At 45.0% G+C, this 23,029-nt stretch overlaps 2 protein-coding genes across 4 annotated transcripts in view; both read right to left on the reverse strand.

Moving 5' to 3' along the window:
• The window catches only part of ABL1 (ABL proto-oncogene 1, non-receptor tyrosine kinase), a 77,726-nt gene extending 65,234 nt beyond the window's left edge, over window positions 1–12,492 (reverse strand). Inside the window, exon 1 of the mRNA XM_071766538.1 lies at window positions 11,089–12,492. Within this exon, the coding sequence (XP_071622639.1) occupies window positions 11,089–11,224 (136 nt within the window). The 5' untranslated portion in view covers window positions 11,225–12,492. The remainder of the gene's footprint in view (window positions 1–11,088) is intronic.
• A 681-nt stretch (window positions 12,493–13,173) lies between these two features.
• On the reverse strand, window positions 13,174–23,029 carry EXOSC2 (exosome component 2). 3 transcript variants are annotated; one of them, XR_011730306.1, is made up of 11 exons: window positions 22,757–23,003; window positions 22,563–22,664; window positions 22,398–22,443; window positions 21,835–21,924; window positions 21,448–21,513; window positions 21,223–21,291; window positions 20,202–20,378; window positions 19,906–20,034; window positions 18,919–19,095; window positions 14,518–14,643; window positions 13,174–13,745 (listed from the first exon to the last, which is right to left on the reverse strand). XR_011730306.1 is itself a non-coding variant. In XM_071766540.1 (9 exons), the coding sequence occupies exons 1-9, from the start codon at window positions 22,879–22,881 to the stop codon at window positions 19,015–19,017; spliced, it is 885 nt and encodes a 294-aa protein (XP_071622641.1). In that variant the 5' UTR covers window positions 22,882–23,029; the 3' UTR covers window positions 18,044–19,014. The 3 variants fall into 3 exon arrangements, 1 of the variants encoding a protein (XP_071622641.1); XR_011730305.1 differs by lacking the exon at window positions 13,174–13,745 and having other exon boundaries at window positions 14,398–14,643; XM_071766540.1 differs by lacking the exons at window positions 13,174–13,745; window positions 14,518–14,643 and having other exon boundaries at window positions 18,044–19,095; window positions 22,757–23,029.

Genomic DNA, 23,029 nt, shown 5'->3' on the forward strand with positions numbered 1-23,029 from the left:
AACCTTCTGAAACACAACTTCAGCAGATGAAAGCCTCCTAAACCACAGCAGAGCTGCCATCCTTCTGAGCCTGGAACTGAAAACCAGTGACATCCACAGAGGTATTTAAACTAATTTCAAGGTGAAAGGGCTGAAACATTTCAGCCTAACCAAGCACTTCTGAAAGAACCATGCTGGGTGATACCTGATGTGGCTCACCAGCAAGCTCCCCATTTCAACCACTCCATCCCAGCATCACTGCTTTGACTCACCAAGACCAAGGTGATGAGGCAGCCCAAATATTGGGTGATTCCAGGCTATCTGGGAGCTGTGTCTCCTCCCAGGGGCTGCAGATCATCAGTTTTTGAAGTCCAGTTGAAGCCCAGCACTTCCCAGTTTGGAAATGCTGCAAATGAGGGGGATGGCTGAGCTGGAGAGCATCTGCATCTTTCACCTTGATGTTTTTAATGCCTGTGTAGTTGTGCAGGACTAAGTGATGTGAACATGGCCAATACACTGAAACATTCACTTTTCTAGGGGAAAGTAACCTAAGTTATCAAATTAGAACATAAACACCTCACTGGTTTTGTGCTACTTACTCCAGTGAGCAGAAAGAAAATATTTCGAGTTAACATTTCACAGTTCTTTGGATCCTTATCTGACACTAAATGCAGCCCTGATTGCTATTCTCATTTAATGGTCTTCAAATCCTGTTTTTACCCACGATTACAAAGCCAGACTACTGCTCACTGAGGCTCACAATTACTCTCAGAGGAGGTTTGCTTATCAACACTGCAGCAGTTCATCAACGAAACCATGCAGTGCTTTGGCTTTGCAGCACCCAAAATGACTCTATGAGCATTTAAAGCTTGGTATTTGCCTCCAAAACAGTCCAACTTTTATTATTCTAATTCAATCTTCTGCTTGGCTCAAAATACTACCTGCTTATTTAAAGAGATGTTACTAGTAGGGTGCATTTTGTTAACAGCCTTTAGGATGTGGCCCTCTCCAGATCCATTGCTGCAGCAGCTCCAGAATAAACTCCTAGAAGTTTATTTATTTTAATTTTTTTTTTTATTATTTATTTTACTATTTTACTTTTTTTATTTATTTATTTTACTATATTACTCCTAGAAGATGTTTGCAGGCTGCACTTAGTGAGAAACAAAAAAGAAAGCATGGATCTGCCTGTCATCATACAAAGCCTTGCTGTTCATCCACTCTCTAGCAAGAGCAAGGTAAAAATCATCATTTTTCCAGTGAGGCCCAATTAGATTGAAGTTCCCCCAACAGATTTTTTTTTTTTTTCTAATGACATGGAATGGGAAGGGTTGAGCAACACTTACACTGCCTTCTGTGATCACCTCATACCAATAATTACTGCTTAGTACCCAAACCTCTGTGTGGGAAGCACTATTTAGCCAGAGCAGACAGTCCCCAGAACCCAAAGAAATTGCAGCTTGTGTATAAGCACCAACAGCACCAAATGATGGGAAGAGCTTCATCTTCCCTCCAGCTTATTTCCAGTAAATGACATTTATTTTGTATTAAATAGCTGCACATTTGGATAGAAAAAAAATGCACATAGCAAACACATTTAGTGCAACCCATCAATAGTCTTAAAATAAGTAAAGGGTTGACTGCAAAGAATTTTAAATGCATCTTCTTACCCATCAAGCTAAATATATTTAAGAAGAAGTAACAGCTTGGCACTGATTCAGACTTTTTTATCTGGGCTTTCCTAAGTTATTTGCAAACCTCAGGTATAACCAGACAACAATAGCTCTAATAGCTGTTCCAGTAATTCTGGCTCAACAAGAAGGTACCTTTACACTGAACATTATGTGTTGTCAGATTTACAGAGGATATGAAGAGAGCTTAGAGCTAATAAAAATAATAAAAACCCATTCAAGCATCCATATTTATAGCTTAAACTATTTTGCTAGATGCACTAAATCTTCATTATTCTAAAATTCTCCCACTCAGAAGAGATTTGAGTAAAATAGAATACTGCTAGATTACAGCTTTGCTTTTGTTAGCACTGTGATGACTTCATAAAAGTTTTACTCCACAATTAGTTTTGTGATAGCAATTCTGACATTCAGATGACACCAACTGGGTAAAGAGCTGTGACAGACTGAATATTCTATTCTTTGCAGTTATTCCCTAAGCATTCCTGCCAGGAAAAGCTCAAACATTTAGAAATCTCAGACACAATGCTACGAGAGGATTTGCAGAATCAATGTCTAAACTGAGAGCACCACATAATTTAGTATTAAAAAATACATATATAATTTTTAAAAGTCAGTGTGGAGTAAGATAAGAGGGTAGAGGAATGAGATCAAATGCAGAGGATAGCAGTAAGAGAATAGAAAAACAACACTGAGAACTGTTTCTGTTGTTTTAAAAAAAGAAGAAGGGGCTGGGATGGAGCCTGAGGAGGTGAAGGAGCAAGATATTCCCATTACCTGCACAACTAAACATCATCTACCAAACTCTTGTTCATCAGCAAGCAAACTCAGGAAGATTATAGGCTCCCAAATAACTAAAAAGAGTTGACAGTCACTCTTCCTGAAATTCACGGTTGTCACTTCTGACCCAGGTCATTGCCATGAGCTTTTTGCTCATTTCCAGGACACTTCTTCCTGCAGGGAAGTTGCTTTAAGCAGAGCAAGTTATTAAAAAGCTTCAGAGAAGACACCTGGTGGCCAGCCCATCAAATGACAGTTTCAATTTCTCCAGGGTCATTATAAAGGTACCACAAAAATGCCAGAAAACTGGCTGAGTTTACTGCATAACAGCTCTGCTAATAACCCTCTGTGGTCATGCCAGCAACTGAGACAACAGAGACCTCAGGAGCAGCCCTTCAGCAGTCCATTAAACAAGACAGCAAGTAAAAAGCAGCCTTTGAAATTGGGCAACTCCAGCACAAATAAAATAGCAAACATTTCCTGAAAGCCCCATTTCCTATTTCAAGTGTCCATGTCCTTGTCCATTCACACATTCAGCCTTTGGAAAAACAATGTTGTTTATTCCAGGAGCATATATCTCCCTAAAAAAAGCAGTGACAAAAAAAAAAAAAAAATAAAATCAGTTAATTACACATACCAGGTGCTGGCTGGCAGCTGATCAGCTCCCTGCAAAAACCTCCTAGAGCTGATGTGTGTGCATTGGTAGATTCTGGATGTAAGAAGAACTGAAATTTCCTCCTATACATTCCAAACCCCAGGCATTTAACAGGCAGTAGAGTTCATAATTCAATATATTCTTCATTAAACAGTATTCCCCAGCCCCTCTCTGATGCAAACGTGGAGTGGCAACCACAACTGAATCAAATTTAGCATTTTACTGGTTTAGGAGCTGTAAGGAGAGACTGGACCAAAGCACTTCAAAGGACAAGACTCCAGAAAGGCAGACTGGAAAGGTGTATGAGAAAGTACTAAGTTGATAGGAGAGGAATAAGGTAGAAACTGAAATCAGGCTAAGAGATGAATGCACCAAAATACCTTATAAAAGCAGCACTAATGGGTAAGAAGTTTCTCAGTGCAGGCAATGTCTTGGGATATCAATTCATTAATACACCCACTGAAAGCAAGGTCTTAATGATTAATAATCCATTCTGAAATTCTATTCATTAGGTAAAAACAGTGTGCAGAGACACCATAACATAAATCAGGCATTCTCTCCAGTCATGAAAGAATGATGATCTTGCTTGTGTCTATGTAAATCACCAGCACTCACTCAGGAGAGTAACAAGGATGAAATGCTGGGTAAAGAATAAAAAACCCCAATCTAATTTCAACAGTACCTTCAGAAAGGACTTCAGGCAAAAAATAAAGCAAGCTGGTATTCAGGACACGCTGCTCCATCCTAAGGAGATGTGTGGAAAGGGACTCCTGCCACAGCATCACACACCATTGCAGCAGATTTGTGTCAAATTTTGCCATCAGGGCTGGGCAGCTTCCAGCCATCTCATGAAAAGTTATGCTTAAATATCTAAGTGCAGAACTGGCCCTAAATTGTGCAAATTTAAAGAAAGAACAAAGTTGAAAACCAAGGAGAGACGTTGCCTTAAGCGGCTTTACTACCTAAAATTGTCTGGCTCTTTAGTACCCTTTTTGTGCAAGATTTCTCTTGAAACTGATAAAGTGGACACTCCAGTGGATACTCTACAGGTTGTTAACTTCATCTTCAATCAGCACAGAGCAGGATCAGAGCTGACTGATAATAGTAACTAAAACAAAGCAACAAGAGTCTTGCTTCTCCTGAAACTGCTCTGCCTGTTCCTGCAGCAATGGAATTCTGAGCGTCACACCAGACCTTTTTATAAGGAGACTTCTCACAAGAAAGCACAGAACATCTGAAATGACAAAAGGCTGTTGGGTTGAAGACACTAGGACTCTTTATACAGCCATCAACAGGCATTGCAGATAGAAGGCTGCTCCCTCCCCCTGCCAAAGAAAAGGAAAAAAAAAAAAAAAAAAAAGGAAAGCAAAGTCCATCTGCAACAATAACACCAGAAGGACAGTCATATTTAAAATGCTTCCTTCAGTCTGCACATATGTGAATCAATCAGAGCATTCTACACAGAGAGATGACATCTATGATGTACCAAACACCCACTCCCAGGCAGCAATGCAGGTTGGAAACTGTGTGGTGGGGCTTGAGCACAGGGATGGAGCTCTGGGGATGCTAAAATTCCCAAATGGGGATCAAGGCTCAAAGCAGCACAGGATGAACTGAACACTACTGGTACCAGCTGGATGTGAGGAGCTGGACTAACCACTGCAGCCAGGCATTCAGCCAGGATGGTATCAGGGAACAGCATTCCCTCCCTGACACCCTGCCAGGACACATCCACCCGGTAAACACCCAGCAGGGCTGCCCAGGACTGACAATACTCACCCATTTATTTCTGGTCTCTTTAACCAGAGCTCCTAGAAGCCCAGCTGGAAAGACAACCCTATTGTTTCAAGATACAACACAACACCATCCCCACCCTAAAACCACAATCAACAGAACAAGATTTTTTTTTCCAAGGCCATTGGCACCTTGCTGGGCCCTCAGCACTTGGCCCATCACAGGGATGAAACTCAGGTTCCCCCAGCTCTCCACAATGGGGTTGTGTCACCTCCTCATTTTCAAGGTTAAAATTTCAGAGAATCATAGACTGTCCTGTGTTGGAAGGGACCTTGAACTCTTCAATTTAAAATACTGTGAGGTTGTTGCTTGTCCTTAACAAGCAGTGCTCCCTATTCTTATGCCCTGCAGCTTTCTCTTCCCTCCCTGTCCTGATGATCTCACACAGCCTGCCCATTAAAGTTTATAAATAAGAATGCAGAACAAGCACAATCTATTACAAAAGTCTGGCACACGAGCAGCTCCTACCTATTTGTCATGAAGGAGATGAATTGCTTAAATAGACCAAGTTACCAAAGATCAGGCAGTGCACAGCACAACTGCTTTTGTCCAGAACAGGATTAGCCTTTCCCCATCATCATATTCTACCTTGGTGCATGGAAAAGCACTTTAAATAATTTTGAGGTCTCTTTCCTAACATATTCCGACTCCAAGTTTTGTGGAGGAGCATCTTAGCAAAACCTACTGGTGTTTGATATTTTGGAGCAGGAAAAAAAATCTAGTTTTGTATGATGAAAAGGGATTTAAATCAGGTGGTAAACAAATCTGCATTTGATGTGCAGCAGATACCAGCATTAAGCAGACCAATCCTTGGTCATATCAAAGCTGGATTTAAAAGCAGTGATCCCAAAAGCTGGGGATGAGTCTCTCTTTATAAAGATGGAAAGTAAAGTTTGGGAGCTGCCAAATTTCCAAGCTAACAATGAAGAAAGTTCTGTCAGTTTAGAACACAGACCTGAGCTCCAAATAATGGACTCTTTTTAGGCTGATGCTAATGATACAACTTCAGGTCAATGGTTTAAACCAGAATCAGGACTAGTAAAGCAGTTTCTTCTAAATTTCAGGTTCTGGAGTTGGTGAAGCAGAGAGGGAGTATAAAAATACCCTGAGGAACAATGGAGAGAGATAAATGTGGGGTTCGTAACTACATGGGTTTAAAAAAACAGAGTTCTAGTGTGGAAGGAACCTCATTTAAATTAATTTTCATGCATGGGCAACTGACTATCTAATAAATGTATATTGCATATAAAGAAGATATATTGAGTTCACCTGTAGGATAAAGGATAATGAGTACAAAATCACACATTATTACTCAATCACAACCTGCTCTGGACCATCCAGCTAATATAAGCATATATCAAAGCCAAACAGGTATTGATAACATTTTACTCACAACAAAAATTAAGTAACTTATTGGAATTATGCATTTTCCTACAGGGTATGAAAACAAACTGCATTTAATAAATATAATAAGCAGCAGTATAACAGTATATACTGTAGTGTATACTTGTATTTGCTGGTCAAGAGCTAATTGGAAGGGACCAATTATAAAGTAATTAACCCATTTTCACAATCCAGATAGTTGAAATACAAAATTTAACAAGATAGATTATTAAACCTGAAGACTCTTAAAAATCCATTTTTAATCAATAATAGAGGAAAAGATACTTTTAGGGTTTTTTGTCCAAGAGTGAATTTCATAGGGCTCATCTCCAACTGGCAGCTATGGATTTATTATACAAAATAACTGTATTTTGTACAGTTATTTCCTAATTAAAGCACTAAAACTTTCAGCACTCTTGTAAGAAAACTAGTTCAGAACCAATATGAAAGAGGATGTAGGAGGGTGACTTCAGCTGTATTCAGCACTAATGTAAAGGAAAAATGGATCCAGCTCCTGGACTTCATCTGTCTTTACAGCAAGGTAAACAACTCATTTAAGCTCCCCTGTCCCTTCTCTCCTGGAAGAAAAATTATCAGGAAGACCACATTTTATCACCATGAGAGATTAGGAAAAGAACATTCTTGTCTGAGTGCTTTATCAATCATATTCTAAAATATACTTAAAATAAAGCTCAAAGCTGAACAAGTATCACTCCCTGGTAGTACAGAGGTGTAACAGAGATTCAAAAAGAAAGCTCCTTCTATTTCTACCAACTTTAAATCTTTATATTCCTTTGCAGAATGCCTCAAACACAAAACACTGAAAAAGACCAGGCTGATACCTACTACTGATCCATTACATCTAATGAGAAGCAGCATGCAAGAAATTCTCCTACCCAAAACCTCTTCAGAAGGGTTCTTCTTCCTCCCAATTCATCCATTTGTCTGACTGCACCAGCAAAACTGGCACCAATGACACCAAACATGTACAACAAACTAGCATCAATTTGAAATGTAGCACCAGTTTGAAAGGTATGTATTTCATGATGTTATTTACCATAATTTTGCACAGTTAAAGCAAAGAAGGACACTGAAATTCCCACCAACATGCCCCTGGGAAGATGGTCCCCACTCACTGTCACTATTTACACAGCAAGGAGCACATTTAAAACTCAGCCCTTGGGGCTCACACCAGTGGAGAAACCACTGAGGATTTCACCTCTGGGAACACTGCTTGGCTGCTGATCACAACACTCAATAGTGCAGTAAATGGAATTCCAAGCTGGAGACCAAACCCATCACCTTGCTAAAAAGTGACCCCAGCATCTCTCCTCCACCACAGCAACACAGGTCTAAAGACTGGAATTCATTTTTTAAGCTTTCAGGTGATGATGTTGCTCGGAGCTACTGTACTTCCAAGATGCTTCAGGGAATCTGCTCATCACTCAGCACAGCAACACCTACCCCAGACAGCTGGAGAAGGTGTGGCATTCACTCCAGGTAACTCCAGCCAACAGGAGATCAGAGTTGAGCCCTGGGGGGAATATGTCTTTCTTTTCAAAAGTTTGAGTTTTGCCAAGATTAATGTTCTGGAAAGGCACAAGATACACTCAAGTGTAAACTTAAAAATCCATTGACAAAGTCTTACCCATTACCTGCCTGCTGACCAGTTGCATATTTCCAAAAAGCAGTCACTGTAGACTCATTCTCAGCTGATGAAAGCAGAGGGGAAGAGGCACACTTTGCCTTTATATTTTCCTCTCAATTTTAAGCTTGCAAGATGGAGTGATCTGCATCAAATTGAAACCTGTAAAAACCCATCAAGGGCTCCTCTGCTGCCCAGGGTAACCACGCCAGTGGGAGCTCCAGTTTGTGAAACACCCTCAGTGGAAGAAGCAGCAAAACAAAGAAAGAAGCCCAAAAATTGCCCAGAGATTATTTCACATACACACACACACCCCTTAGTGCACTCCTCAGTCAACTCATGGCAAAATTTAGAGCCTTTCTGCATTCTTCTCACAGAACACTGACCACCAGCAGAGCTGATTTCTGCCCAGTTGCCTCCTTGCTTTTCAGAAGCCTCTGGATGCAGAGCTTTGAGTGCTACAGAAAGTGCAAGGACCAAGAAACTGGATTACTTCCCTCCAAGCTCCTTTGCCTTCCCCTGTTAGCAACTGGGAATATTCCCTACCCCTTCCAGCTCAGACTCAACACCACTGAAGCAATTAAGCTCTTCAGTGCTCTGAAAACCACTGCGAAGTGTCTGCTGAACTTAGCAGGTTGTGGTCCCACTGAAAAAGGGTCATGAAGAAGCTTTACAAAAACACAACCATGCCAGGAGAGTCACTGCCAACTCCTCTTCTGGTTGTTGCTGTTTTATCATGGGTTTTAATACACAAGAACTTCAAACAAGTACCTCCAAGAGTTCAACTATTTCTAGGTCTTTGCCTGGAGCAGCCCACCCCAGAATTTCTTCAGCATTTCTTAGTTATGAAATAAAGAAACATGACTTCCCTGGGATAAACGAGGTCCCACAGTGTGACAGAGAAACCAGACACAGTGTTTGGAACAGCTCAGAAAAAAACTGTGTAATGAAAGTACTGAAGGACAAACGTGCAAAAATTTAAGCCCTAAAAAAATGGTAATCTGTTTTTATGAACTACAGCCTATGGCACCATAACTGAGTAATAACTCTCAAAACATTAAATACTATTCTGTCCATAAATTACAAAGTATGTCAGGCTACATATTTCAAAGACAAATTACCAAACTAAAAAAAAAAAAAAAAAAAAAAGGGAAATTAAGACCTCGCTAAAATGAACTTTGCTTCCTTTGTATCTTTTCAGATATTTTAAGCTGTCATTTTTCTGGACAGGCTGGGCAACAAACAAGGGTGGTGCAGCCCCTGCTGTCTGTACTTTGACAGACTGTACAGACAGTTTGTACTTTGAAGAACCATTCCATACACCCAAAGGAAGAAACTTTTCCTCATGTGGAGAAGCGAGGCTGATCTTTTGCAGTTTTCTTAACAGATGTCCTGGCCTTGATGTCCCCTTTCAAGTTTATTCTTTTCTAAATCAAGACACTGAGGTCTCTTGTGGACATATGGTGTATGGACATTAGAGATGCTATTTTTCTTTGCAAATGTGCTAGGATCTTCTGACCTCAGGTCATAGTGGCAAGAAGTTACCATCTGCCTATTCCTGTTGGATGATCAAAAAGGAGTGTTTCTGGCTCTTCTGCTACATCAAACCACCAAAGGCAGTTAGAATATTGTACTTGCTTGCAGTTGGGGCTTTTGCTGTATCTCAGCTGACCTTGAAACTCGTCCAAAGTATTAAAAGCAGCAACCAAACTGGGGGTGGAGGCTGTGAGTCAATAACAGGATTGAAAGGGTGGCTTGTATAACTCCAGCAGCAGGTTTATCATCAGAGGGCCAAATTAGCCCTTACATTCTCTAATCTTCCCTTAATCACCTTTAATTTCCTCGGTGCACAAGCACTGATTGGGAAAATAAATAACACTGGTGCAACTCCAAACAGTGTCTCAGCACAGCAGCACATAACTCAGGACCTGTCTGGGTTTTGCTGAACACTGCACAGGATTTCTTGGGCCCTTCTGGAAGCACAAAGATCAAGTCTGAAAGCAAAGACCAGTTGAAACAAAACTGAGCCAAAACTTTTCCACTAACCAGATTGTGTTCTCAGACCCAGCAAATACCCAGCAAATAATTTTTTTTTTGTTAGACAAAGCTTAGAGATGCAGTTTGGTTTTGTTCACAGACAAACTTCCTCAAGAGGACAAAACTGTTGAAGAAGTTTTCACAAAATCCCAGTCTCCAGCCTAAGACAGGCAACAGGCAGCAGTTCTAATATTCTCAAAGAATATTAGAATTAAAAAAGCACTGATCAAAAGCAAGAATTACTCCAAAACATTTCTGTAAAACAATGCATTTTCCTGTCTCATTTTTAGAGATGCCTTCAGTTTACAATATCTTTGGTCATTTGGTTTTTTTACAGGAAAAAGAAAAAAGCAACATATGAAACAGTCACAAAACCTCCCACTAAGTACTACTGAGCTTTTCATCTGGTTTCTTTCCTGAAATTCTCAGTCCCCTCTTAATTTGCAGAAGACCAGCAAGTGACAGGGGCACTGTGTCCCTAAACTTGGCCACTGTTAGCATCCAGCACCCAAATCAGTCATAACAGGAGATGAAGGCTCAAAAGGCTATGAGAAACAAATAACCAAAAGTGCTACAAATGCACTAAGCAACTTCACAAGAAACTTTTCTTCCAACAGGTTTCCACAACAGCAGCAGCCACAAACTTTCCAAAAGTAGTATCTTTTTTCTCCAAGCAGCAGAGTCCCTTCTGTAAAGATAATTAATTAACTCATGTCCCTGACCACAGCATCACCTTCAGCTGTGGGTGGTCTATACCTAGGAAACAGAAAACTTGAGATGAATGTAACACTTTCCCAGTCTGTAAACCAGAACACACCTAAAACAGACACGAGAAACTCGTACAAAGTTAACAAGTCACTTCCTTGCATTTCATGTTTAGCCTTACAATAACCTCCTCCCAGGCTTGAAGCAATCTGACCCAAGTATTTTCTTAACAGACAATCACAATAGTAACAAACAATTAGTTTTCCTAATAAGCAAGAAGATTAAGAAACAAGTGAGAGAAAACAGAACACTTCTGTAAAGCAGAATATATCTGCACCGTGCCCCTGGATAAATTCATATTGCACCTATTTTGGCAAATAAAAAGCAAACCAGAAGAAGTACCAATAAAAACCACTTACCATGTTCAACGAAGACATTACAGGGTGGGCCCCCATGCCTTGATGACTCCTTCTTCCCTGCTCCTTTGATAAAGTGCAGGGCAGGCAGACTTGGCCTCCTTTGGTCCCCAAGAACTTTTCCAGGCTGCTGCCCCATAAAGTAACTATGGGCAGCCTTTCCCAGGACGAGAAGTTTTCGAAGTCTGTGATCCCTGATCTTCCAGGCTGGGAAGGTGCTTGGAAGGAGAAGGTTGCTTTAGGTGGTTGTACTCACTGCGTGATAAGAGTCACTTGAGGCGGTAATTAAGACAAGCACAGGTTCCTTCAATGATCTTGAAGATGGAAACAAGGCTCCTTAGGTGACTTAATGCCAAAATTTAAAAAATAAAAATTAAAAAAAAAAATAAAAAAATTAAAAGTTCCAACTGCTTTTAGCAATGACCAAACATTACCAAAGTTTCAGGTTGCCATATGCAGTGTGTCTTCCACCAGCTGAAGGAGAATCAGTTCATCTCAACAAGCCCAGAAACCACATGCAGGCTCACCCAGGGCAGGAAAAAGCCATTCCCACTGCAACCAGTGTCAAGGTTTCCTTTTTTTTCCTCCTCCTTTTCTTTTGCATAGCATTGAGTTAGCAAAGGCCAAAGAGCCACGTATTTGGCTTCAAGTACCGCTGAAGTCTAGCAGGATCAACTCGGCTGGAACCATGTCAGCTGCAAGGCCAAGCAGGGGCAGCTCGGGGCCTGGCAGGCTCCACACGCTCCTCGGGGTGAAGGAAAAGGACGGGAAGGGACAAGAGGAGGGGACCCGCGGTCCGGTCCGGTCCGGTCCGGTCTCACGCTTCACCTTCTTCCATCGCCATCCTGGGGCCGCCCGCACCGCCGCTACCTCTCCCCAGCAGCGGCCGAGGCCAAGCGGGCCGGCGGGGCCATGCTGGCTTCGAAACAAGGCAGGGACCGCCGGGCCGGAGCAGGTGGCCGCCCTCCCGGCCTGCTGCCCGCCTCAGACGGAACCGGGTACCAAGGCCGGGGTGCGAAGCCGGGGTTGAGCTCCGGGAGGTCGGTTCCTGCAGAGCAGCCAGAAGAGGTCAAACGGGGGGGATCGGACCGGCCGCATCCCCGCGGGTGAAGCCGGAGGAGGGGAAGGCCCGGGCGGGCAGCGGCTGCGGGGCCGAACCCAGCCCGGCCGCGGCGGGACGCGCGGAGGGGGCCGGGCGGGGGGGCGGCCGCACGCCCGGAGGGGGCCCCGGCAGGCCCGGCAGGAGGAAGGGGACGAAGGGCAGCAGGGCAAGGGGTACCCTGGGGGCTGCCGGCGGGGGCACCGAAAAGAGACTGGAGGGGGGGCGGCTGCAGGCGGCCAGGGAGCTCCCGGAACCCCCGGCGCGGCGCAGCCCCGTCCTCAGCCGGCGGGGCGGGCGGGCACATCCCCTTCCGGCCCCTCCTACTCCGCCGCTCCCGCCTCCCGCCCGGCCCGGCGGCTGCCCCGCTCCGGGCCCCGATCCCGCCGCCATGACGGGAACCTGCCCCGGGAGAAATGGGGCGCTGTGGGGCAGCCGGGACGATGGGGTCGGTGAGGAGGAGGCTCCTGTGGAGATGGAGGGGAAAGCTGTGAGGAGAAGGGGGAGCAGAACAGGGAGTGTGGGGGGAACGGACCGTGAGGAGAATGGGGGTGAAGGAGTGTGTGAGGGGAGATGTGAGGGAACTCCTGGGGGATATGAAGGTGTCTCCAGGGTGAAGGCAGGAGGGAAATGAAGGGAACATGAGGTGGATGGAGAGGGCAAGGAGAGATGTTGGAGGGAAGCCATGGAAGGAGTGGGATGAATGGGAAGATGGTGGAAGTGACAGGGAGTTGCTATCATAGCACCATGGGGCAAAGGACCCAGAGTGCTCATCTGGAGCTCAGTGCCCCTTTGCCTGCCAAGCTCCTTGGCCCTCAAGCCGCCTGAGATCTCCTCCTGTGCAGAGTCCCAGGGCAGCTGTGTGCACAGCCAGCAGCTTTTCCACAACCCCAGATCCATCACCCTGATTGCACCAAGGACTTCACATCCTCATTAATGCTGTCGGGGTGGATGCAGAGCTGGGGACCAAACACAGCCACAGAGGCTGCTGAATGCAGCAGATACTTTATTGATCTGCTTCCATGCACCATTTGGTAAGTTAAACCCCCAAATGCAGCCCACATTGATGTGTAGCATGAGCATTCCCCAACCTAAAGAGCACAGAGAGTGACATATTCAGTTTCTTCTATGTTCCCCAGTTCACCTTGGGGATAGCAGAGGGCTGAGGCAGCAGCTTGAGGTCAGGATGCTTTGGTCAAAGGTCTGCAGTTGCTCCCACTCATCAACTGGAGAACACACAAATGCAATTTTGTGCTGTAGCCTCCTGCTCAGGGTAACCATCTGGAGAGAGTGGCTTGTTTATACTGACTCCTCCCTTGTGACAAATCCAAACACACTCCATGTCTCCTATGCCATATTCAAGGTCCTTGGCAGACGTTTATTTCTCATCTTCCAACAATAGCATCTGAAATTTAGCACTTTATACAGCCCTATGGGACACTCCAGCTTCTGCTGTGCCAGGCTGCTCCTGCATCCCTAGTTCCTAGCCAAGAGACCGATCTCAAACCATTTCTCATTGTATTTCTCCATCAGTGACTCAAATTGCACGGACTCAGGCTCTCTGTTAGAATGAATGTTGTTGGAAATTTGTTACAAAAAAATCAATGCCAACCACCCTTTACTGAAAAAGTTATTCCCTTCTAGGACTTACTGAAAGATCCTGGACAATTTCTCCTGCCATGACAGGGCTGAAGAAGGGAGCACCAGAAGACTACCCCAGGTCTGTAATACTCAAAAGACCTTGACCAAAATATGCAAAGGTAATTGCAAATCAGCAGGACTTGTGTTCTGGACAATACAGGCTGAATATGCACTTCTCTGTGAAGTGAAATGTACTTACTTTTTATTTACCAGATTTGGTAAATTTATCACTCAGTTAACAGTCAGTTAACTTCTGATTCTCTGCCATCACAGGCAGCAAAGTGGGGGAGGTCCCCAGCCTCTTTTCTCTCAACAGTTGCTCCAAAAGCATTTCCCTTTTCCCAAAGCAATGCTGTAGTTAATCTGGAGCTATACACAGGCAGATGGGCCAGCTGGTAACTCCCAAATATCTTAGCAAGGCATCTGCCCTCTTTTCCTTCCTGAAGGGTACTGCCTTTTCTGTCCCCTACCCTGCTGTCAGTTTTTATGAACACAATTGTCTCAGGGTAACAATCTTGAAGGTGCCCCATGGGTTCAGAAGTTATTAGAGAAGACAGAGACAGAACAACTGGGTGAATACAGAATAAATTTTTTTTTAATCTACAGAAGGTTTAATTCAATCAAGCCTCATGTGTGGCCTGTGTACATCCCAGATATTTCATAAAAGAAATGTCAATAATTTTTCTGTTTACCTTCATTAAGTCTGGGTTGTTACATCCAACAGCTGAAGTGATGCTTCCTCCATAACAATATCTTAAAGCTTCAATCTCTTTATCAAATAATAAATTTGAGCACATTAAGTAGCAGTCCTCAGGAACCTGAAACAACCATTTCAAGACTGCCTGTATAATCTCAGTGGGATTTCAGTATCTTCTAGGATCTGCTCAAAGCTTTGCATTTATACCACTCACCTCAAATGAACAGCAAAACTGCATGCAGATGATACAGAAGTAATAAGCAGGAGTAATTGGATTAATAACTCATTAGCACTAATTTAAAACCCCAGTGGTTATTACTTTCAGGGAGAGGTTGCCATTCTTCATATTAGCACACAAATCAAAAACCACCACCAAGAAACAGGAGAATTATTTCTACAGACAAGTGATTTTATGTGCTTGTTTCTGCAGGCAGCACTCACCAGCAAGGGAACTATTTACCAGCTCCACTTTCAAGCACATCTGTGCCTTGTATTAACCCTGGAGTAAGCAGCACAGGCAGGTGCTGCATGTGGTTTACAAACAGGCTCCACAGCACCAGACACTGATAACCTAAGAAATCAGAGGGGTGTTAAAGCTGTTTTAATGCATGCATGGGTGTTTTAGCTCCCCATATAAAAGGGAACACTTACTAGTTTTCTCCCACCCTTTTCAACTGTGATTTTGCTCTGAAACCAGAGAAGCCTTTTCATCCCTCCTTAGAAGTTGCCTGTTTCAAAAATTCAAGAGGACACTGCTTTTGCTGGAGCCCTCCTTTACATCTTGAGCACTTCCCATTTCAAAGGAATTTTTTACATACCCCTTGCAGATCTAGTATGGAAAAAAGGACCCTGGCTCCCCCATCCAGCAGAGATCCCAGAGCTTTTGAGAAGGATGTGCACTGATGGTGCACATCAAGGAGGTGGAGTCACAGGGATTCAGCCAAATCAAGATGAAATGTTGGCTGTTCCCTTTCATATCCACTTCTGAAACTGCTCAGGAAGTTTCCCCCTCCCCATAAAGCTTCTCACTCAGCTCTTGTTACCTGCTGGATGGGATTGCAGGAACTGCCAGCAATGCCCTGGCTGAAGCCTTCTTACAGAATTCTGAGATTGGATGAATTTCCAGTGAACACCAATGACCCCTCGTGGCCAGGAAGGAAAATACCGAGACCTTCAGTTCCCCTCACACAGCAGAAAAGATCCATAACCAAACCTGAGCAGCTGGTGCTCTTATTCTCAGGCTTAAAAACAAAATGCCAGGTATCTCCCATTTAATACATCCCCAAGGCCAAAATATCAGAATGCTACAGTGAGCAGGAGGAATGAGAAAGCTCAGAGCTCAAGCAGTGCAGATCTCAAGCTCACTGTTTATGTTCTCATTTATTGAGCATAAATAACAAAAAAAAAAAAGGTACATAATCGGGACAAGGCTATTAGAAGCTGGGAAACAAGGCACAGTAAAGACTGCTATGCAGGGGGAAAAAGGGGGGAAGAAAGGGGGAAGAAAGGGGGAAGAAAGGGGGAAGAAAGGGGGAAGAAAGGGGGAAGAAAGGGGGAAGAAAGGGGGAAGAAAGGGGGAAGAAAGGGGGAAGAAAGGGGGAAGAAAGGGGGAAGAAAGGGGGAAGAAAGGGGGAAGAAAGGGGGAAGAAAGGGGGAAGAAAGGGGGAAGAAAGGGGGAAGAAAGGGGGAAGAAAGGGGGAAGAAAGGGGGAAGAAAGGGGGAAGAAAGGGGGGAAGAAAGGGGGAAGAAAGGGGGGAAGAAAGGGGGGAAGAAAGGGGGGAAGAAAGGGGGGAAGAAAGGGGGGAAGAAAGGGGGGAAGAAAGGGGGGAAGAAAGGGGGGAAGAAAGGGGGGAAGAAAGGGGGAAGAAAGGGGGGAAGAAAGGGGGGAAGAAAGAGGGGAAGAAAGAGGGGAAGAAAGGGGGGAAGAAAGGGGGGAAGAAAGGGGGGAAGAAAGGGGGGAAGAAAGGGGGGAAAAAGGGGGGAAAAAGGGGAAAAAGGGGAAAAAGGGGAAAAAGGGGAAAAAATACAAATATCTAACAACTCAGCCGTGCAGCCCACACAGCCTGCTGCAGAGATTCCAGCACCCTTTCCCTAAGATCTGTGTTATTAAAACCTGGCACTGTCTCACCTTGCAGGTCTGGCAGCTCATGCTTGGTACCCATGAGCATGATCCAGCTCTAAATGAGCCACCTCCAGAGCACACCTCCTCAGTACCTTTCCACCACATTACCTACAACACTTTCAAGAGCCTCCTAATGCCCCCAGCCCCTTTCTGACCTGTTAGATGGCTGCAGAGAGGTTGGCTGAGGACAGAGCAGCATTTTGCATTCATTCAGCAGAACCATTTCCAGGTCTCAGATCTCTCTGGTGGTGCTGCAGTCTCTTCACTCTTTTGTCCTTTAACTGACACAGAGGTATTTAAGTGGCAGAGATTCAGAGAGATCTCTTGGATTAAATACAGACCTCTCCATCAGCCTTCAAAAATGCTTTAAAAAGGGAGGACATCAGATACTTTCTCTCATTGCTTCTATATCCCCCAATCTGCTTATATCTAGAAGCCTCACAGCAGAAATCCCTGAACCTCCCCATATGGTAATAAGATAAACAGCTGCTGAATTACAGCAACTGGGTAGGGGAAAAAAAAAAAATCTAATTAAAAGATGCAGAGGCTGCTAAAGCTTTTAGCCTTTTTGCACTATTCCTGTGCAGGCAGATGTGAATAATGCTGCTACCAGCCTCATGCACAGACCTAGAAGTGTCACCATCAATGTCACCACCCAACTTCAGTTTTACAAACTTCCCACATCAACCTGATGTGATTGCTGCAAACCTTACTAAATAATCCTCATAAAGTTCAAAAATAACAATTCCCAGGTCTTGTGTTGAGCATTTCACCCCCATCCCCAAGAAGTTAAGTCCTGTTTTACAGAGGCAGCAGCAGAAGTTGGAGCTGTGCAGCAGCAGAATGGATTACCCATGTCCTTGCTTGTCCTTAGCCACTGAGCTCCATGATGTTGGAGTCTTTAGGCAGCAGCACTGGTGGCAAACATCCAGCTTTGCTCTTTGGCAGAGCTGCTGAGGAAAATAAAACACTACAAATGCGATCCCAAGCTGCCACCTAGTGCTTACACCAGGCAGAGCAGGCTGGGCTAGATCGGAAACAAGGAAGGGTAATCCTAGTTCCCAGGAAAAGATAGAATCGATTTTTCCTTTTGCCTGGGGCTCTAACCACTGTCCTGAGGTTCTAACCACAACCTGAGGATCTTCACCACTGAGCTCCCCATAATCTCTGTGAACAATGCCAGGAGATCTACTTAAAGAAGTCTGAACAGAATATACTCTGAACAGGAAGGTCAAGTCCTGCTTGAATGGCATGAGGAGCAACAGCTGAAAAGGAGATAACAGGACACTGCAAACCACTCCAAGTGTCCTGGCACAAGAAAACTTGAGCCAGCTCTCTCTAGCTAGACCAAGTTCATTCTGGAGAAAGACAAGCACTGCACAGAATCCTGAGTGACTGATCTGTTTCAAAAAAATTTATTGAAATGTAAATTATTTAATAGAAAACAATAACGGAGCCTCCTCCGAGGAGGAGCTCACCACATCAGGTATATAAAAGGAACAAGTAGGATGCACAAACTGAGAAGGTTCTGCTTGCCCATGGCTCCTGGCCAGAGCATGCCACATCCATCTCATACCCTTGAGACACAGAAGCAATGAACAACCAGACCCAAAATGTGGTTAGCAAGGGTGTGGATATTCTTGTCCTCTAAAAGGCTGTATCTGTGATTTGCAGTCTTAAACAGAAAAATGAGAGCTCTGAGTCAGAGGACAGACTGGGAGATTTACATCACAGTAAAGGAAAAATTAAGAAGATTTAGAAAGCTTTTGGGGAGACAGAAACATGACAAAATTCATCCCTTCCTCTCTATCACTCTGCAAAAAGTTCAGGGGCATCAGACAAGCAACAAGTGCTGAGATACATTCCAGTTGCCTCTGCATCTTCATAAAAGTCAGGTATCAATTTTTCAGGCTGCTGCACTAAAAGGCTGTTGTTCTGAAGTACTATTTAGTACTACTGTACCAAAAGGAGTTATCCTAGGAGTTAAAATAAAGAATCTGGGTGGTTTCTGAAGTGTGGAATGAACGTTGGGGCCTAGAACACCAGAAAATAATACTGAGAATCAAAAGCTGCCATGCTGGAACTTCAATGACTGCTTCTGGCACATGCCTGTTACAGCCTGCAGGTTCTTAACATGCCAAATGTTAGGGTTTGAGGTAAATTTTTGGATCTGTGAGAACAAAGTCCAATCACCAAGGGTCAGGTGCAAGCATGGCATGCAGATGACTGCACAGGCATTAGAGAATCCTCACAGCACTCCCACTGAAGACCCACCTGAAGGGGATCTCTCCACCTGGTGCTCCAGCCAACCTGATTCACTTTAAAATTGTCTTTTGAGGCAAGAAAACTCCACTGATTGGAACCTCCAGCTTATCCCTCCAGCTCCAGCAACCTCTGTCGGGTTTCCAGAATGATCTCCTCCATCACCTCTGGTTTCAGAACATCCTTGATCTGGAGTGGAAAGAAGAGTAATATTGGCACCAAAAATCAACTACTACTGTAGCACACTTTGTAGAGACAAGACCCCCAGTATAGCAATGAGCAGTGAGTTTACAGGGTTGTGGTCAAACAAGGCTATCACAGCAGAGGGGCCAAGGCAAAGTCTTTTGCCAGAGTTAGAAATTCTTACAGAGACCCTCAGAAATCAAAGGAATTGCTACTGAAGGATACACACCACTATTTGGGAAGGGGAGAGATGGCTTAATCAGAAGCATAGTTCAAAATCATCCCATCTAACTGAGTAGGCTGCCAGTGTGAATTAAAGCAGAGGACAATTCAGATTTTATCCATTTTTGAGAAGAGAACTGCTAGGGGTTGTGCTGGCAGGAATCACCAGAAAAGCTGTACAGCAAGAGATCTAACTGAGACAGCTTTCTAGCAGTGCAGGGTGTGGATTCAAAGACACTTATTTCCTCTTGAACTGCACCTTAACCTCACACAATCCCCAAAATTCAACAGTTTCCAACAGGGATTACAGAGGGTCCATAATCCCAGCAAGAATACACCTCTATCAAGAAATTGAACTATTTCTCTATAGGAATAGCTGGACTTTGCCCAAATCAGAACCCTTCAAACTATCTCTGAAAATGTCCAAGGAAATTTATGTTCTTCAGAAGGGGAGAAGGCCACATTGTCACTAGAGGACACTTTGGAAAGCCAAAAGGAAGCCCTACCACCTTCCTGTCTTCAGCAGCAACTGACGTGGCCTCTCCATTCCCTCCCTACAGTGTGGAGTAAAATAAACAACACTGCTTTCTGTACCTGATGAGGAAGGGATGCTTCATAGCAATACAGGATGCTGGTGTCAAAGAGCATCAGTTTATGGGTAACCAGAGCCACAATGCAGTTTCGGAGCCGTGAGATCACCTCCCGGTCAGACAAGGGAACAGGCTGAGGAAGGAGAGAGGAAGAGATAAATAGACAGAGAAAAAAATGCAAACCTACCATAAAAAAAAGCTTTGCCATGAACCCAGTACTAAATCTTGAGAGCTTTCATGTATCTCTATGTTACACTAACAAAATGTTGGAGGAGTGGTTCACCTGCCCTGAAACATTACCTCCAAGTTGGTGGTGAAGCCTCCTGCCTCTTCATCTTTCTGCTCTGGAGTTGGGTAGATCCAGATAAAGCCATTGTTGCCAAGGATCACAGATGCACCACAGGGCAAGTCATGGAAATGTGTCTTCTGACGTTTCACAAGGGAGGGAGAGACCTGAACAAGCACACCCTGGCCAAGCTGAAGAGAAGACCACAAGATTCAGCATGAGAGTTATGAGCCACCATAGATAAAACATTAAGTCACCAACATGCACACCACTTCTCATCTAGAAACCAGCCCATTTTAACACCATTTCCTGTGGAACAGTGAATATAAAACCCAGCAGCCTCTGGGAGTGCTGTGAGGATTCTCTAGTGCCTGTGCAGCAGTGCTTTGGAGATGAATACTCCAAGTGCCTAGCACAAATGTTAATATCTTGATCATAACTACCCATCACCCATCCCTGCAGAAAGGGGAGAAGTTAGAGGCCCAATTTAACAGACCATTTTCCCTCTTAATGCAATCACTTTGGATCCAATCTTTCAGCCTTTTTTGCAGGAAGCACATTTTACTTTCATCTTTTGAGTGCCAATACCCTTGGTCTGGTAATCCCAAACTGCAGCCTACACTCCAGTAGCCCCTTGGCTCATTTCAATGCACAAAACCAGAGATAAATGCCAACTGTGTAAAGCCTAAAATAGAGCCCTGGAGAGAGAAACAAGTCACAGGGGCAATGGCCTGCTCAAGAGGAGTGATGAAGCTGAAATCAGAAGATTTTTCTCCCCAGGGTTTAATATGCAAGCTGCTAGGTGGACAGGGAGAGCAGCAGCTCAAAGAACAACTCAAGGGCATGCCTTCTGCTTTAGGGAAACTGTTTGGTGCTCCCACACAGGAGTTAAGTCTCCTCCTAATCTGCAGAAGTGGGTTGTAACAACATCCTGCTCTACTCCAGAGCTTCCTTCTTAAAAATGCTCCTAAAAAGCCTTATAGAAGTCAACTGGAGCAGAATTAGGCAGAAACCAAGTGCTTTTGAACAACTTACCTTCCCATATTTCAGACTCCGGGTGTGCAGTGACACAGCTCCATCAGAAAATACAGACTGGACCTCTGCCTGTCAGTGCCACTTAAGGAAACAATATTCCTGATGCTGCCCAGTGCCACCAGCTGCTAGCTGAGAGCTCCCAGGACCAGCCAGGCTGGCAGAGGTCTGGATGTCCTCCCTGTTCCCCTTGGTGCTCCTGCCTGAGTGCAAGCAGTACAAGGATACACTGATGAGGTCCCCTTCCTGCAGATAGTCCCTCATGGCAAGCTCATCTTCTGCTGATCTCCTTCTCTGAAATGCAGAATGAAAGACAAAGTTACACGTAGCTCAGAATGCAAAAACATCTGTTAATAACAACATTGTTCAGGGACCTTAGGATGCCATGCAAAATGCAGTCTGGTTACCAAAGGAAATTCAGACATATTCACACACCTTTATAACCCTGATGTGTTTATGTCCAAGTAACAGTGGGAGTGAAACATCCCAGAGCACTACAGATCCGCCCACAAAACCCAGCATTACCCTTTTGCTAACAGGGGAAAGGGCTCCAGAGCTCCTCAGCTTCTGCCATGGATACAGAAGACACTGTCCGGGCACCGAGCTACAACTCACCAGTTCCCCACCAGGTAAATTCATAGATGACAGCAACAGGACTGAGTCCAGCCTGGAATTTGTTTCCACTTTCCATCGTTTCTGCTGAACCTGGAGAAGAAAAATAATATGTTGATATACACTCAAAAAACATACAGAAGCTTTGCTTTTCTACACAGAGCTTTTTCTATACAGAGCTTTTTCTACAAGGAGGGGAGTCACAGAAAGTCACAGGAAGGGTTGGAAGGGACCTAAAATGATCATCGACCAGAGCAGGGTCACCTGCAGGAGGTCACACAGGAACATGTCCAGGGGGGTTTTGGATGTCTCCAGAGAAGGAGACTCCACAACCTCCCTGGGCAGCCTGTGCCAGTGGTCTGGATATGCTGCAGTGAGATGAGTCTGCAGGAGGAGACAACTCTGCTGACTTCTTCCAGCCTCATCTCGTTTAACCCCCCCTGCTCTCAGTGCTGCCATGCACAGACACGGAGGCACTTTTAGGAACCTCTGAACTACTCCAGCTCGAACCTGGACCCAGCAGCCAGCCCACGGACCCCACTCTTCCTCCAAACCCCCAACTTTACCTCCGTGATCCTCCCGACCACGATGTCGCCAACTTCCCCGTTGTACCTGGGAGCGGGACAGAGAGAGCAGAGCAGCGCGTTACAGCCTCACCGTGCCCCGCACACCGCCCGCCAAACCCCCGCCACCCTTCACGCCTCCCACACGGAGCGGGCGGCCTCGCTCACCGTGTCTTCAGCGCCTTGACACACACCAGCTTGTTCACCCTCTCCACCACGCCGGCCACCGAGGCGATCAGCTTCTCCTCCTCCACGTAAGTGCCGTGGCCCCTGCGGAGAGAGCGGCGGCCTCAAGAGAGCCCGAGGCCGGCCCCACACCTCCCCTTTTCCCCTTTGTCCCGTTCTCCCGCCGCTGTCCCCACCTCATGTATCCCGTGTCCGTGGTGATGGTGTCTCCCGGTGCCACCAGGTGCTTCTCGCCGCCCCGGGGAGCGCTCGGCCCCACCGGTTTCCGAGCCACCGGCAGCCGCATGGTGATCGCGGACATCTTGGGAGCGGGCGGCCCGGAGGAAGGGGATGAGGAGGATGAAGGGCAGCAGGACAAGAGGTACCCTGGGGGCTGCCGGCGGGGGCACCGAAAAGAGACTGGAGGGTGAGCGGCTGCAGGCGGCCAGGGAGCTCCCGGAATTCCCGAT

The sequence above is a fragment of the Heliangelus exortis genome, chromosome 22, assembly GCF_036169615.1.
Source record: "Heliangelus exortis chromosome 22, bHelExo1.hap1, whole genome shotgun sequence".
NCBI classification, from domain to species: domain Eukaryota; kingdom Metazoa; phylum Chordata; class Aves; order Apodiformes; family Trochilidae; genus Heliangelus; species Heliangelus exortis.

Excerpts from the sequence above, each read along its gene's own strand:
- EXOSC2 (XM_071766540.1), bottom strand. The coding sequence starts at position 22,881 with ATGTCCGCGATCACCATGCGGCTGCCGGTGGCTCGGAAACCGGTGGGG. Across the intron at positions 21,514-21,834 it reads ATTTACCTGGTGGGGAACTG|AGAAGGAGATCAGCAGAAGA; the intron begins GTGAGTTGTAGC and ends TCTGCATTTCAG. Across the intron at positions 20,379-21,222 it reads GGAGTCTGAAATATGGGAAG|CTTGGCCAGGGTGTGCTTGT; the intron begins GTAAGTTGTTCA and ends TCTTCTCTTCAG.